Source organism: Aquarana catesbeiana, linkage group LG12 (genome assembly GCF_042186555.1).
Source record: "Aquarana catesbeiana isolate 2022-GZ linkage group LG12, ASM4218655v1, whole genome shotgun sequence".
NCBI lineage: Eukaryota > Metazoa > Chordata > Amphibia > Anura > Ranidae > Aquarana > Aquarana catesbeiana.
This window is the reverse complement of record NC_133335.1, coordinates 125,320,694-125,336,249: the sequence shown is the minus strand read 5'-3', so window position 1 is coordinate 125,336,249 and position 15,556 is coordinate 125,320,694. Positions and strand designations below refer to the sequence as shown.

Genomic DNA, 15,556 nt, shown 5'->3' with positions numbered 1-15,556 from the left:
AAAGAAAAATCAGGTTAAGCAAACACACAGGCTCCCTGTAAGAAATGTTCTAACAAACATTTCAGAGCAGGCCTTAAATTTCTTGATTATAAGGAGGTCTGCAGGATCTCCTGCCACTCTCCATCTTTTATAACTTAAGCATAGGTGGACCTCATCTGTCAAATTAATTATTGCAAGCATCCAAGCAGATGTGATCTAAAGATTTAGAAAAATCGGATACCTCTCGATAAGTTTTAGACACTGATAAATTGATCAAGATTCATTTGCGCTGCAGCAGACCTTTAGGCCACTTTCTCAGCATGGGTAGATATAAGTTGGAAGAGGTTGCTGAGGTTAACTTCTGGCTCCACAGGATCACGTAACAGACGTTCACTGAAGAGTATAGAAAGGTTACTCTCCAGGAGTGTTTTACTTCGGAAGCAAAGTTTCTGATTAAATAGATGACTCAGATCTTCCTCCACTACAGGGAGTTGGCAGAGGGCTCTTCTTAAATGCTTCTTTGATGGCTTAAAGTTGAATTTGAGCTGTGGATACATTGTAATGAGCAGAGATCACAATTGGCATAGTTGTCAGTTCCTAAATTAAGGCGTTATCACAGCATTCATATACATAGCTAGAATTAAATATATGCCAGTACCTCGCAACCTTCTGCTTCCCACCTACCTGGGGCAGACTGACATTTAGGTACTTGCACAAGCTGGCAGATTCCATCCCAACCTTACAGGCATGTGAAGTCTGATGAAAGTTAGAAAAATGGAACCCTCAAGTCAATCTGGGGTACTCAAGGCTGATACTGCTGGCCCTGACAAAACCCATTTCATAGGGTACAGAATACCATGTATTCCATGTCCTCTCCCCTTCATAACAGACTTATTGTAAAAGTTAAAGACATGGCAGAGTATTTTGTACATTGTGGAGAGGTTTGTCCTGGAGGAAAGGATGTTTGCACATTTCATTATCGCAGTAGTATAAGAGAACTTCATGACATTCAGGATTACAAAGTGCTTTTACTTATCTAAACATTTTTGAAAAACCTATCAGTTAAGTCATGTGCTCACACTTGTTCCAAATGCCAGAAGCATAGCTAGAACCTTCAGGGCCCCAGTGCAAGAAACCTACTGGTCCTGGAGCCCTTTCACATGTTCAGTGGGACCCCTTCCAGCTGTAAAGAAGCAAAAATTTGATCCCAATGAAAGATTGGAGCCACAGAAGGCAGTTCCTTACCTAGAACTACTCTGGCTTTGACACCAGTAAAATTTATTAAATAGAAGGTAAAATAATCACACCCACCACCAACTATACAATTTTTAAAAGACCATGTGGTCTCAACACCTGAAAAATGCTGGCATTGCATGAGTCATTTAGCCATTCTCAGCAGGGGGTAAACAAAAACAAAACAAAAAACACAAAACAAAAAAAACAAAAACCCTTTTCAGTAGTATCACAGAATATTGCATAACCGCCAAGCAATTCCTAATAAGCTCCTTGAAATATAAACTCTGGAGTGATGTTAGACTACCTTGATTAGAAATGGTCATAAGTACATGCATTAAAAAAAAATATAGCAAATAAAATGGTGCTCCAGTGCAACATGTAGCACTTTACTAACAGCACAAAAGAATAGGCAGGTGGTGCTGTTGTGTTGGCGCGAAAATCCGAATCAGCAGACCTGAGCAGCATGGTGTCCGGGAACTGTGTGTGTTGTGTGCGAGTGCGGACCAGACCAAGCCCCCCCAGACAGGAGAAGAGGCGGGTGACCCGGAGGACAGAGTGGTGGCAGGTGCAGCACTTCGGGAGCGGGAGGCACCGAGGACAGTATCAGGAGACAGCGAGGGGACAGGTCCGACCGGGATGCGGCAGGTTAGTATGCTGTGAAACAGAGGGGGGAGAGTGACAGGCAGACAGGGGAGCGGAGTGAACAGAAACAGGCAGGCTGACCAAGGGAGACCAAGCACCGACAAGCCCTGCAAGTGTCAGATTGCAGGGGCATTTTAGCAGGTACAGAGCAGTCAAGTCATAACAAAGGACTGACTGTGTAGTGAGGACACTGCATTGTTGAGTGCTGCAAGTATCCAGAGTGCTGCGTATTACTATCAGGAAGCTAGTCAATTGAACAGAGGATAAGCCTCATTAAATTAGTAGGTATGATGACCGGCGGGGTTGGAGATGCGACTCGGTGTACATCTTGCGGCATGTATGCGTTAATCATATAGGATAGCGGGCGAATTCTGTTGTGCAAAATGTAAGCACGTTGTTTCCCTGGAAGACCAGGTTCTGAAACTAGGGAAGCAACTGTCAACACTGAAAATAAATCCCAAAGGAGAACTGAGAACGTACCCGGCAGGTGCCAGCATAGAGACAGGTGGAGAGAAAGTTGTGCAGGCACCAGAGAAGAGTAGTTGGTCGACAGTCAGGGTAGAGGAGAAAGCATCAGGGAGGATAATACTGAGCTGGAACATTCCAATAAGTACTCCCCGTTGCGTCACATTGGTGAAACCAGTCAGGGACCAGCACTGCTGGAGCAGAGTGATGCCCCTAGCTGCCGGGGGGGGGGGGGGGGGCAGGGGGGATGACCCAGCTGTCATGGTGCATGTTGGCACCAATGACAAAGATGGAGTGCCCTAAAAAAACAATTTTAGGGATTTAAAGCTAAATTAAGGAATAGGACCTCCAAAAAAAAGGTAGCATTTTCAGAAATACTACTAGTACCTTTTGCCACATCAGAAAGGCAACAGGAGATTAGGGTAGTAAACCAGTGGCTGAGGAGCTGGTGTAGAAAGGAGGGGTTTGGGTTCCTGGAGAACTGGGAACTGGACAGGGGGGGAGAGTCCAGACAGATAGCCAGTGTGGAACATATTTCAGTGAGTAGTATTGGGGGCATTAGTGGTAGGTTGGCTAAAAAACCTAAACCCATGGCAAGTATAGTAACAAGTCCTATTTGTAACCTCAGAACACCCAATAAGGAGATAGTATGCATCCGGACAAAACTACAAGGCATGTTCACTAATGTCAGGAGTTCGGCGGACAAGATGGGAGAACTGTATAAGGAGAAATTAGATTGTGGGGAATTTCAGAGACCTGGTTCAATAGCTCTCATGATTGGCTGGCAACCATTCAAGGGTATTCCCTATATCACAGGGACAGGGAGGGTAAAAACGGGGGAGGGCTATGTCATATGGTATATCGAAAATGATATGCAGGTGACTGAGGAATGACGTCACTACTGGAGCAAGGGAAGGAGGTGGAATCCTTATGGGTAGAGTTACAAAGAGAAGAAACCAAGGAGAAAGTAATACTGGAGTATGCTATAGGCCCCCTAACCTGAGGAAGGATGGAGAGACAGACCTATCAGTTTGGAATGGCAGCAAGGATGGGAATTGTCAAAATAATTTTATTTATCCAGACGTAGATGAATGTGCGGTTCCTTCCACCCAGTCTAAGGCTTGCCATTTCCTAAAAGTCTTATAGGACAATTTCATGGGTCAGATGGTAAAATGCACCAAGAAACAATGCGTTACTAGACCTACTGATTACGAACAATACAGACTTGATCGCAGATGTAGAAATACGGGGCAACTTAGGAAACAGCGATCACAGGTCAATTAGCTTCAGCATAAATCACAAATCGGAAACAAAAAGGAGCCAACTTGCAGAAACTACGCTCCTTGCTAGAAGATACTAAATTGGATAAAAACCTAGGCACAAAGAACACAGAAGAAACATGGATGTGCTTTAGGATAATATTAAATAAGGGTATTAGCCAGTGCATCCCAAAGGGTAATACATTTAAAATCGCTAATAAAAGCCCTGGGTGGCTTAACGCTAATATCACAATTCATATAAAAAGCAAAAGGAGAAAGCCTAAAAAAAAAAAAAAAAAAAAAAACACCCCATACAAGGCTGAGGGATCAGAATTCCAACTGTACAAAGAATGCAATAAGAAATGTAAGGGTGTATTCAGGGCAGCCAAGATAGAACATGAAAGGCACATTGCAGAGGAGAGCAAGAAAAATCCCAAGAAATTCTTTAAGTACTTAAATAGTAAAAAAAGAGGGAGAACAGATCATATTGGCCCCATAAAGAATGATGAAGGGATTCTGGTTACAAAGGATGGTGAAATGGCAAAGGTTTTAAATGTATTCTCCTCAGCCTGTCACCTTTGCAACTTTTTCTTCTGGGAGAAGCAGAATTCAAGCCCTGGAGTCCACAAGATATCCCAAAAAGACCTTTGTTTGGGATGGCTCTAGGGAGCACTTTTCTTGGTTGATGATCAACCAAGGTTTCCAGGGTGGAAAAAAAATTTAAAATTTTATACGTTTTTACCAAGATACTGCCTCTGCTAGTATCTTGGTAAAAACCCTTGGGCTTGCTGCCAGTTTTGGATCCCTCGACTGGTTAGTATCGCAAACTAATTGGGGCTGGTATTCCAGGGCTATGGGGATATGGAGGCAAGCATCCCTGGAGGTCCAGCATGATGAAGACCCCTTTTAAGAAGGTGTTTTCGGACACTGTAGATACTCTCCATGTGGAACCTTTTGTACTGTAGAAATTTTAGTTTGTGGAGATTTATGATCAGGCAAAACTTGCCAGAGGGTTTTTGGACCACAAAAACGTGGGGAGTTAAATCCCCAGCAAACCTGATCCACTGGGACAGGGGCAATTGCCTCCTGTTTTGCCAATTCTCGGATGTCGCCAGTAGTCCCTCCACACTTAGCTGATCTCTGGGCAGGGGAGTCCAAATAATAATTGGGGGTAACTGATAAACCCTCCCCCTTAACAGTTCTAGGATGCAAGGGCTCCTGGAGATCTGTTCCCACTGGGGCAGAAAGCGCAAGAGAGTCTTCCCTTTTCTGCGGAACTTGAAAACACTTGGCCCAGACCTGAACCAAACAAAGAGCCCTCAAATGGCAGATCACAGAGCTGGGATTTAAACACATGGTCTCCCTCACAAGACTTGACCCAAATGGCCCTCCTAGTTGAATTGAGTAGGGCTGCCGACTTAGCGGTTGTCCTGTCTCCACAGCAGCGTCTTTCCAGTATGCTACCACCTTACCGATAACTTTGAATGCAACACCTGCTTAGACCTGGCTCCCTGCGACACCAGGTAAGATGACCTATTCAACCAAGAGTCTGCAGTTGCTCTGCAGCAGCCTCATGGCCTTTTCCCATTTTCTGGCTCCCTCCTGAGGAAGTAATACTTTTTTGCTATTGCAGTTGTGTTAAACACGTAGCCCAGGTACCAGACCCACTGGGGAGGGAACCAAGCTGGGATTTTCGCCAAGTTTGAGCCACCCCAGGCCCTCTAGAAAATTCCTTATCAACTCAAGATCCCAGGGTTAACTGCCCTATAGATGATGCAAGAGGAACAGGTCATTACGGTAGGCCCACTACTGAGATCCCCATTAGGGGCAAATAAATCCTAGCCTCGACCCTGACCTTGGTAGAGATCGACGAGATAAGGCTGAAGGGAAATGCCCACAACAGCAAGTGTGATGGTCTCCTCCCCCGTTTTTACTGGCAATCTGAGAAAGTTCTCCACATTAGGAATGTACAGCTAGGCATCTCTCAGATCCAAGGTAGCCATGTAACAGTTGGATGAAGCAGCCTCCCCACTGAAAAAACAGTCTATGCTGGATCTACACTGTCCCTCTGCCATGTTTCAAGCCAAAAAGCCCTCCTTGCTGAATCTGCCAAGGCTTCAGACCTGGTGGACATGCGGACCAACTGCTTTGTGGTCCCTGCATCTATGTGTGCCTGCTATTGTGTCAGAAAATATTTTAAGCTGCAAGGCACAACTGTAAATGCCATAGCAGGTCTTAAGTTCTAAGATAAAATACCAGGCCCTTTTTAGAAGAGGAGTTCTCTTGACCACAGAATCCGACAATGCCCACGTCTCCAGAGACCAGGTCTGTATGTCACAAAAAAAACAAACACACACACACACACACACACACACACTTTGGATTCTCATTTCATACCAACACAGCATCTTCTGTGGGGAAACCTATATTCCAGCTCCCGCAACAAAGGTTTCCTGACACTCAATCTACGGCTTACACCAAGACTTTATGGACTGGAAAAACTTTCCTCCTGTTCCCCCAGGCCCTGATACCTTTGGTCGTGGAGCAATGGTGGTTAGTCCTCCTACATCCAAAGTGGTATGGATTGCACCCAAGAGATCCTCCTTTTCCAGGGAAAGCCTGTAACGAGGAGGCCTACTGGATTCACCATACAGGTCTTCTCCCTCCGACTCTGCCTGAGAGCCCAAAGCAGCATTAGAAACCTCCACAAATTTTTATAGCCAGCCTTCACCAGCCACAGCTTTTTGCCCACATGCATACTTGGGAAAAACCAAGCGGGACACTGATGTCATGGGTGGGATCTGAACCAATGACTACAGCACTGCAAGGCAGAAGTGCAAACTGCCAAGCCAATGTGCCTTTAGTGACAGTCACCAGGTGGTATGCTTTTTTTCTCATTGGGTGCCTTTTCTGGGGCCACCGAATGGTGTCACCATCCATTACAAACAACTCTGCTGGGGACACCAGAGTTGGGATGAGCCATCTCCTCACCCCAAATCTTCTTTGGAACCCCCCGGGCCCCCACCCCCTGGAGGGGATGACCAGCAGGATAGAAGCAGTACCCTGCTCTGCTGGTGGAGGCAGTGTCTGGGGCTGTGGGATTTACAACAGTACTTTGACTGAGGAGGTCAGGACTTGCTTTTGGCTTCGCTCCGTACCAAAAAGACACAGCAGGCCATCAGCGCCTGCCCTGGGATCTTTACCCCCCCTCCACCAGCCTGAACCAGAGACCCCCCTGAGAGAGCACATAGAACCACTAGCCACCAGGTCCCATGTGCCTCCTCTCCTTTTGACCACCAAGAGGGACCACCACCCATGGAGCTGCAGGTGAAAGACAGGTAAGGGGATGCAAGACAGGACGGGGTGCTCCCCCCCCCCCGCCCACCATGGGTCCCCTTTACCTTCGAATGGCCAATTTTGACCTCACCAGAAGCTGCCTGGATAGCCCGACATGCTCCCGCCAAGGAAAGTATGGTCCTGCCTCTGAAGCCTCCCGCTGCACTGTGCAACCCTTCCGGCTCCCCACCAGCAAAAGCCCAGACCACCTTCAGCATCGGTGGCTGGAACCTGGAAGCTGTGTATCAAGGGGAAGTGCATAACCCTGACGAAAGTAACACCTGCCACACGGCCCTGCATGGAAAAAAAAAAAAATGCAGAGCGCCTCCTTTTGAGCCTTCGCAACTTCCCACAACACTACTTTCAGAGAAGCTGGGGTGGTTTAAAAAAGGAGAACAGAGTAACTGCCAGGTAACCTCTCCCTGAGACACAGCCCAGCCATCTTTCAATGGGTACATAGTATACAGCAAGGTATCTTTTACAGGCAGCTACAGCTGACCAGGCATTTGGACATAAGATTCTTTTCATATGGACAGAAAGAAGAGCCATTCGGGAGATTTTTGTGTCATGATTTGTTCTAGGGTATCACAGAAAGCCAGAAACAATGCATGACTGGTATTAAAATAGGGTCCTGCTCCAGTGCAATTGGAAGCGACATCCAGAGCATTTTTAGTGCAACAGCAGGTGAATGCTTGTCTGAGCTTCTGCTGCAATTCCCTTGTGCCTGGCTTCCAACATTGACAATAATAGGATTTTTAAATACAGCTTACCTGTAAAATCCTTTTGAGTACCTCACGGGACACAGAGTATTCATTACATAGTGGGTTAGGCACCATCGGTGATTGGACACTGGTTAACCCCAATTAAGGAGAATTCCTCCCCTATATATCCCCTCCCATACGGGGAGGACCTCAGTTTTTTTTAGCAAAGCAATAGGTAACCACGTAAAACCCATAGAAGGGCGGGAGCTCTGTGTCCCATGATGTACTCTCAAGAAAAGGATTTTAAAGGCAAGCTGTATTTAAAAATCCTATTTTCTTGATCATACATCACGGGACACAGAGTATTCATTACATAGTGGTATGTCCCAAAGCAATGCTCATTTGAGGGGAGGGAGACAGATCAGAAAAAAAATAGACCGCAAACAGACCAGAGGAACTAAACTGCAGCCTGCAGTACACTGCGCCCGAAGGCGGTATCCTCTTGCCCTCTTACATCCACCTGATAGATCTGTAAGGCTGCGACTTGGTCTTCAGTCCATACATTCACCAGATTCTGAGCCATGGAGGCCTGGTGATGCACTGCCCAAGAAGCACTAACAGCCCTAGTTGAGTGCGCTTTCACATGAAAAGGAGGAGTCTTCCTCTTTATATCATAAGCCTGAAAAATAACATTTTCTAATCCATCTAGAAAGAGTGGATTTCGATGTTGCTTGGCCTTTATGGCCATCCGGCAGATCAATCAGTTCTCCGTATCTGAGCGGTTGCCTGCAGATACACTGACTGCTCTAACCACATCAAGAGTGTGCAAAGATTCTTCCTCCCCGGACTGCGGATCTGGAAAAAAGGATGGTAGGATTACATCTTGATTCAAGTGGAGTCCTGAAACCACCTTAGGTAAGAAGGAATGATTAGGACGCATAACAATCCTGTCCTTGTGAATTAAATATGGCTCTTTACAAGAAAAAGCTGCCAATTCTGATACTCTAGCAGAGGATATGGCTATCAAGAAGACTAATTTTTTTAGTCAAAAGCGCTAAAGGAGCCAGGTGCAGTGGCTCAAAGGGTTGTCCCTGTAAAGCCGACAACACCAAATTCAAATCCCATGGGCATACTGGAGGTTTGACTGGCGGATTCAACAGCAGTGCCCCCTGAATAAAGACCCAGACAAGGAAATGTGAAGCAATTGGCTTCTGAAAAAATACAGACAGCCGAAATTTGGACTTTGATAGGCCTAGAAATGAGATTGGCTTTGAGCACTGACTGAAGAAAGGTCAAGATTCTAATCATATACCTTCTAGGATGCCATCCCCTGGGTTCACACTAGGCAACATATGCCTTCCAGATTTTGTAGTAAATAAGCCTGGAGGCTGGCTTTCTGGCATTGACCAGAGTGGAAAGGGCTGACTCTGAGAGCCCACTGCCTTTTAAAATGTGGGTCTCAGCAGCCAAGCCATCAAATTTAGACTTCGTAAAGCAGGGTGGCAAATCGGACCCTGTGTAAGCAGATCTGCCCAGAATGGGAGGACCCAAGACCTGCCCACTGCCATCTTTACATACCAAGGTAGTCTGGGCCAAGCCGAGGCTACTAAAAGATCAACTTTGTTTCCCTTTTGATCCTTCCCAGAAACCGCGGAAGAAGTGGGTTCGGAGGGAAGGCATACATTAGATTGTACTGATCCCATGGGATTGTCCGAGCATCTGACCCCTGAGCAAGTACATCCCTTGTTCTGGACACAAATTTGTCCAGCTTTCTGTTGAATCTGGACGCGAATAGATCCACATCTGGTGTTCCCCATCTTTGACATATGGTTTGGAATAGGTCGGGTTGTAGGGACCATTCTCCTGGGCATAATTGCCGGTGGCTTAAGAAATCTGATTGCCAATTTTCCACTCCTGGGATGAATACCGCAGACAGGCAGGGAACATGGCTTTCTGCCCATACAAGACTGAGATTCACCTCCCTTTGGGCATCCAGACTTCTGGTGCCTCCTTGGTGATTGATGTAAGCCACAGCTGTGGCATTGTCGGATTGTATCCGAATAGGATGACCCTGTAGCCTGTAAGACCAGTCCACGAGGGCCAAGTAAATTGCCTGAATTTCTACAATATTGATGGGCAAGCGTCTCTCAGTTGCAGACCATCTTCCCTGCGTGCATGTTTCTTCCAGAACTGCTCCCCAGCCTGTCAGACTGGCATCTGTGGTTACGATCTTCCATTGTAGTGGAAGAAAGCCTTTGCCTTTCAAAAGATTTTTGGTTCATAACCACCAATTGAGGCTCCTTGGGGATAGGTACATAGGAAGATCCAAGGCATGAGTCTTTGTTCCAAGCTGCGAGAATGCTTCTCTGCAGGGGGCCTTGAGTGAAACTGGGCAAATGGAACAGCCCCGAAAGTGGCAACCATCTTTCCCAACAGTCTCATACATAGCCGAATGGATGGACTCTTTTTGCTTAATAGTAAGCAGACTAGAGCTCTTACGGCCTTGACCTTTGGCTCTGGTAGAAACACCCTGCCTTGAGCGGTGTCTATGATCATGTCTAGATACTCCAACCTTGTTGAAGGTTGCAAAGAAGACTTTTCTGGGTTGATTATCCAGCCTAGTCTTTCCAAATGTCTTACTGTCTTGAAGACAGCGTGGATCAGGTGTGCCACCGATTGCTCTAGGAGTAGCAAATCATCTAGATAAGCTACCACAGTTATGCCCTGAGCTCTTAGATTTGCTAAGAGGGGGTCTAGAATTTTTGTAAAAATTGGAGCTGTAGCGAGACCAAAAGGAAGGGCCACAAACGGGAAATGGCGCTGGTCTACCATGAATCTTAGAGCTCTTTGGCGAGTGGGAAAAAAAAAAAAAAAAAAAAAAAAAAAATCGGCACATGAAGATATGCATCCTTGATATCTATTGATGCCATAAATTCTCCCCCCTGCAGGGTGGAGACCACCGAATGAATTGACTGCATTCGGAAGGATCAAATGTGTACAAACAGATTCAGATCCTTTAGATCTAGGATGGGTCTGACATCTCCATTTGGCTTTGGAACGGTGAAGAGATTCGAGTAGAACCCTGAACCCTGATCTTTTTGGTTCATTTCTACTATCACTCCCTGGGATAGTAAACGATCGAATGCCAGTAGTAGCGGTTCTCGCTTTACTGGATCTTTGGGAACTCTTAACCTTAGGAAACGAGCTGATGGAAGCTCTAGGAACTCTATTTTGTAACCTAGAGATACTGAAGAGACCACCCACTTGTCTTGAACCTCTTCCCGCCAGGCTCCTGAAAACTGTAGGAGCCTCCCCCCCACTCGGCCGAGTGGGGGCGCCTCTTCACAGAGATGTTTTAGGGCTCTGCTTGGCAGGCTTTCATCCCCAAGCCTTTTTCTGCCCTTGTGTGTGACCCTGGGCCTTTCCTCTGAAAGTAGATTGGGAAGGCCGTCGCCACTGCTTAGAGCCTGATGTTCCAGGGGAAGGGGAAAGAGACCGTTTGAATGGTGGACGTTTACTCCTCTTAACTGGTAGGAGTGTAAATTTACCACCTGTAATTTTTTGGATAAAATGATCTAGGTCATCCCCAAATAGGCATTCCCCTTTGAATGGGAAACCAGCTAAATATCTTTTGCATGAAAGCTCTGCTGCCCAAATTTTAAGCCAAAGGGACCTGCACATGTGTACCAACAGGAGAGAAACGAGATGCTTGCTGGGCATAATCCAGAATGGCATCAATCATAAAACACAGCACCTGTGGAAGGTCTGCATAGTTCTCCACTTCCTCACTGGGAAGGAGGCCAAGCATCTGCTTAACCTGTTCCTTGAGGAATTGACACAAACCCACAGTTGCGACTGTAGGTTGGACTACAGCACCAACCATGGAGAAGGAGGCTTTTAATAAAGTTTCCAGCTTTTTATCAGTTGGATCTTTAAACACCTGAGCATTGTCCAAGGGACAGGTCAGGTTTTTATTCACACAAGAGACAGCCGCATCCACGGATGGAACCTCCCACTTCTTGGTGAAGCTTTCCTCCAGAGGATAAAGCATAGAAAACCTTTTAGGAGTAAACAGTTTATCGGGATGTCCCCAGTCCTCATACAACAATTTATCCATTAAAGGATGAATTGGAAAGGAAAACGCAGTCTGTGGGATCCTTCTGACCCCCAGGGAAGAAACAGGATGTAGCGGCCTCAGCAGAGGGCATTTTAAATGTGGAATGCACTAGTTCAGTATAATACTGGACCTGCTTCTTGAGTGCCTGAGAGGAAGAAGCTCTCTCCTCTTCCTCTGAATACTCAGACTGCTCTTGATCCCTATCTCTGGATAGGGATCTCTCCTCATTGTCAGAAGAATCGTCTGAAAGAAAGTGCAGCAGAGGGAGGTGTAGCCCTAAGAGAATCCTCTGACATACGCTGGGGCTGTAACATTAGGAGAGGCTGCAAAACCTGAAAGGGGCACTCCAGTCTTGCAGAGGGGGGATGGTAATCTGCAGGCATCTTTAGGACCCCTAGACACAGGCGGTGACTTTCTTGTGCCTTTGTTACCTCCCCCCAAGACCCTCTTACGAGGAGACATAGTCCCAAGCTACAAAGCACAGGTACTAGTACATATGCAATCACTGTTGTGCTAAAGGTCTCACTAATTATATATATATATATATATATATATATATATATATATATATATATATATATATATATATATATATATATATATATATATATATATATATATATATATATATATATATATATATATAGTGGCTTGCGAAAGTATTCGGCCCCCTTGAACTTTTCAACCTTTTGCCACATTTCAGGCTTCAAACATAAAGATATAAAATTTTAATTTTTTGTGAAGAATCACCAACAAGTGGGACACAACTGTGAAGTGGAACGAAATCTATTGGATATTTTAAACTTTTTTAGCAATTAAAAAACTGAAAAGTGGTGCGTGCAAAATTATTCGGCCCCTTTACTTTCAGTGCAGCAAACTCACTCCAGAAGTTCAGCGAGGATCTCTGAATGATCCAATGTTGTCCTAAATGACTGATGGTGATAAATAGAATCCACCTGTGTGTAATCAAGTCTCTGTATAAATGCACCTGCTCTGTGATAGTCTCAGGGTTCTGTTGAAAGTGCAGAGAGCATCCTGAAGACCAAGGAACACACCAGGCAGGTCCGTAATACTGTTGTGGAGAAGTTTAAAGCCGGATTTGGATACAAAAAGATTTCCCAAGCTTTAAACATCCCAAGGAGCACTGTGCAAGCGAGCATTTTGAAATGGAAGGAGTATCAGACCACTGCAAATCTACCAAGACCTGGCTGTCCCTCTAAACTTTCAGCTCAGACAAGGAGAAGACTGATCAGAGATGCAGCCAAGAGGCCCATGATCACTCTGGTTGAACTGCAGAGAACTACAGCTGAGGTGGGAGAGTCTGTCCATAGGACAACAATCAGTCGTACACTGCACAAATCTGGCCTTTATGGAAGAGTGGCAAGAAGAAAGCCATTTCTCAAAGATATCCATAAAAAGTCTTGTCTAAAGTTTGCCACAAGCCACCTGGGAGACACACCAAACATGAGGAAGAAGGTGCTCTGGTCCGATGAAACCAAAATCGAACTTTTTGGCCACAATGCAAAACGATATGTTTGGCGTAAAAGCAACACAGCTCATCACACTCAACACACCATCCCCACTGTCAAACATGGTGGTGGCAGCATCATGGTTTGGGCCTGCTTTTCTTCAGCAGGGACAGGGAAGATGGTTAAAATTGAGGGGAAGATGGATGCAGCCAAATACAGGACCATTCTGGATGAAAAACTGTTGGAGTCTGCAAAAGACCTGAAACTGGGACGGAGATTTATCTTCCAACAAGATAATGATCCCAAACATACAGCAAAATCTACAAAGGAATGGTTCACAAATAAACGTATCCAGGTGTTAGAATGGCCAAGTCAAAGTCCAGACCTGAATCCAATCGAGAATCTGTGGAAAGAGCTGAAAACTGCTGTTCACAAACGCTCTCCATCCAACCTCACTGAGCTCGAGCTGTTTTGCAAGGAAGAATGGGCAAGAATTTCAGTCTCTCGATGTGCAAAACTGATAGAGACATACCCCAAGCGACTTGCAGCTGTAATCGCAGCAAAAGGTGGCTCTACAAAGTATTAATGCAAGGGGGCCGAATAATTTTGCACGCCCCACTTTTCATTGTTTTATTAGTTAAAAAAGTTTCAAAAATCCAAAAGCTTTTGTTCCACTTCACAATTGTGTCCCACTTGTTGGTGATTCTTCACAAAAAATTAAAATTTTATATCTTTATGTTTGAAGCCTGAAATGTGGCAATAGGTTGAAAAGATTAAGGGGGCCGAATACTTTCGCAAGCCACTATATATATATATATATATATATATATATATATATATATATATATAATACTGCACAACCTGATGCCGAGTAGGTGTCTTAGGTTAGCCTGGATCCGACCACTTTAAGATGCTCACCGCCCAAACTCTGTGTCCATCTGTTTACAGAGCTCTGAATGCTCTGGGCTTTTAAATTAGCCACCTGGCGTCTGTACACCCGCAGTGGAGGAAGGGAACGATTGGACACCAGCTTCACTGAGTGTGTCTGAAAAGCGCGCAAGTTTGCTCTTTACTCCCTCTAGTGGTGGAAATCAGGTAAGACATGAACTACTCAGAGAAAATTTAAATATATAAATATATAAATATATAAATATATAAACATATATACACACACACACGCAGAAGATGAGCTGGCAAGTATAGTGCATTGGCTGTCTCAGTCCCGAATTTTATATGCACAAAGGGAGAACATTGCCCATGGGATGTTAAGGCACAGCCAAAAAAAAGTGTATTGTTACACAAAACAGATATTAAAAACACACATTTAAAAAACAAGTGGTCATACATAGTTACCAATGATACAAGTACATAAATAACCATAAATCAAAAATTAAACTAAACTTCCATAAAGGTGGAGAATCTGTACTGATTTTCTCTACACATTTCACAAGATCAAAACTCACTTCCTCGGGAGAGGTACAGATGGGTATCTAGAGATGGAAACAGGATAAAGTAATAGAAAAGAAAAATAAAACCCACCAAACCACACTGATGCATACCCGAATTCAGAGTTAGTTGGATATATACAAGGAACTTCCACACATATACAGCAATTTAGCAGATAAGATAGGTTAGCTGGGCTTTCAAGTATAAATTGATAATAGGCCAGGCAGGGTCACCCAATGGTACATATAGTTCACTCCGGGAGTTGGAGGACACCAGACACTGCGATGCAGACCCTGGGATGACACCATGAAGCACAGTTGAAAAATTGTGCAGGCACTGAAGAATCTCATAGGGAATCTCTATGAAAAGGGTCACCTTACAAAACCACCTCTCAATCCCCCAATATTCTAGAGATAGTGCCATGCATGATGAAAAGGAAAGTGCATTAGCAAACAATTGCAAACTAAATGAATAGCTAGTGATAGAAGGTAATACTATAGGAATCCAGGTGAGTGCAATTGAGGCATTGGATAGGACCCAGGATCTATAAAGAAAAGGAAAAAAAAAAAAAAAAAAAAAAAAAAAAAAAAGAAAAAATGAAATACCAAACACTCCATGAAAATGCCCAGTGTGGTGATAAAAAAAAAAAAACGAAAAAAAACCCACAGAACAATCATGCATCATAAAGTGGGTGTGAAGCAAATCTTGGTGACCAGTGACAGACCAACAGACACCGCCAGGTCCTGCCTGATCATGTAGGGGGGTGCACCTGGCTAAATAGCCAAAGCACTGGCCACACCCCACCCCTCCAATGTCACGATGGTGGGAAACCGCCTTGGGGCTCAAGCAAAGAAGATGGGGTGGATAAGCCGCCACTATGAAAGCATGGCCAATGGAGCATTAGGG

General features: G+C 44.9%; 1 protein-coding gene across 1 annotated transcript in view; it reads right to left on the bottom strand.

The window, feature by feature from the left end:
- Window positions 1-281: 281 nt before the first annotated feature.
- The window catches only part of LOC141113363 (P43 5S RNA-binding protein-like), a 132,467-nt gene continuing 117,192 nt past the window's right edge, over window positions 282-15,556 (bottom strand). The window contains exon 9 of the mRNA XM_073606423.1: window positions 282-524. Coding sequence (XP_073462524.1) covers window positions 282-524 — 243 coding nt within the window. The remainder of the gene's footprint in view (window positions 525-15,556) is intronic.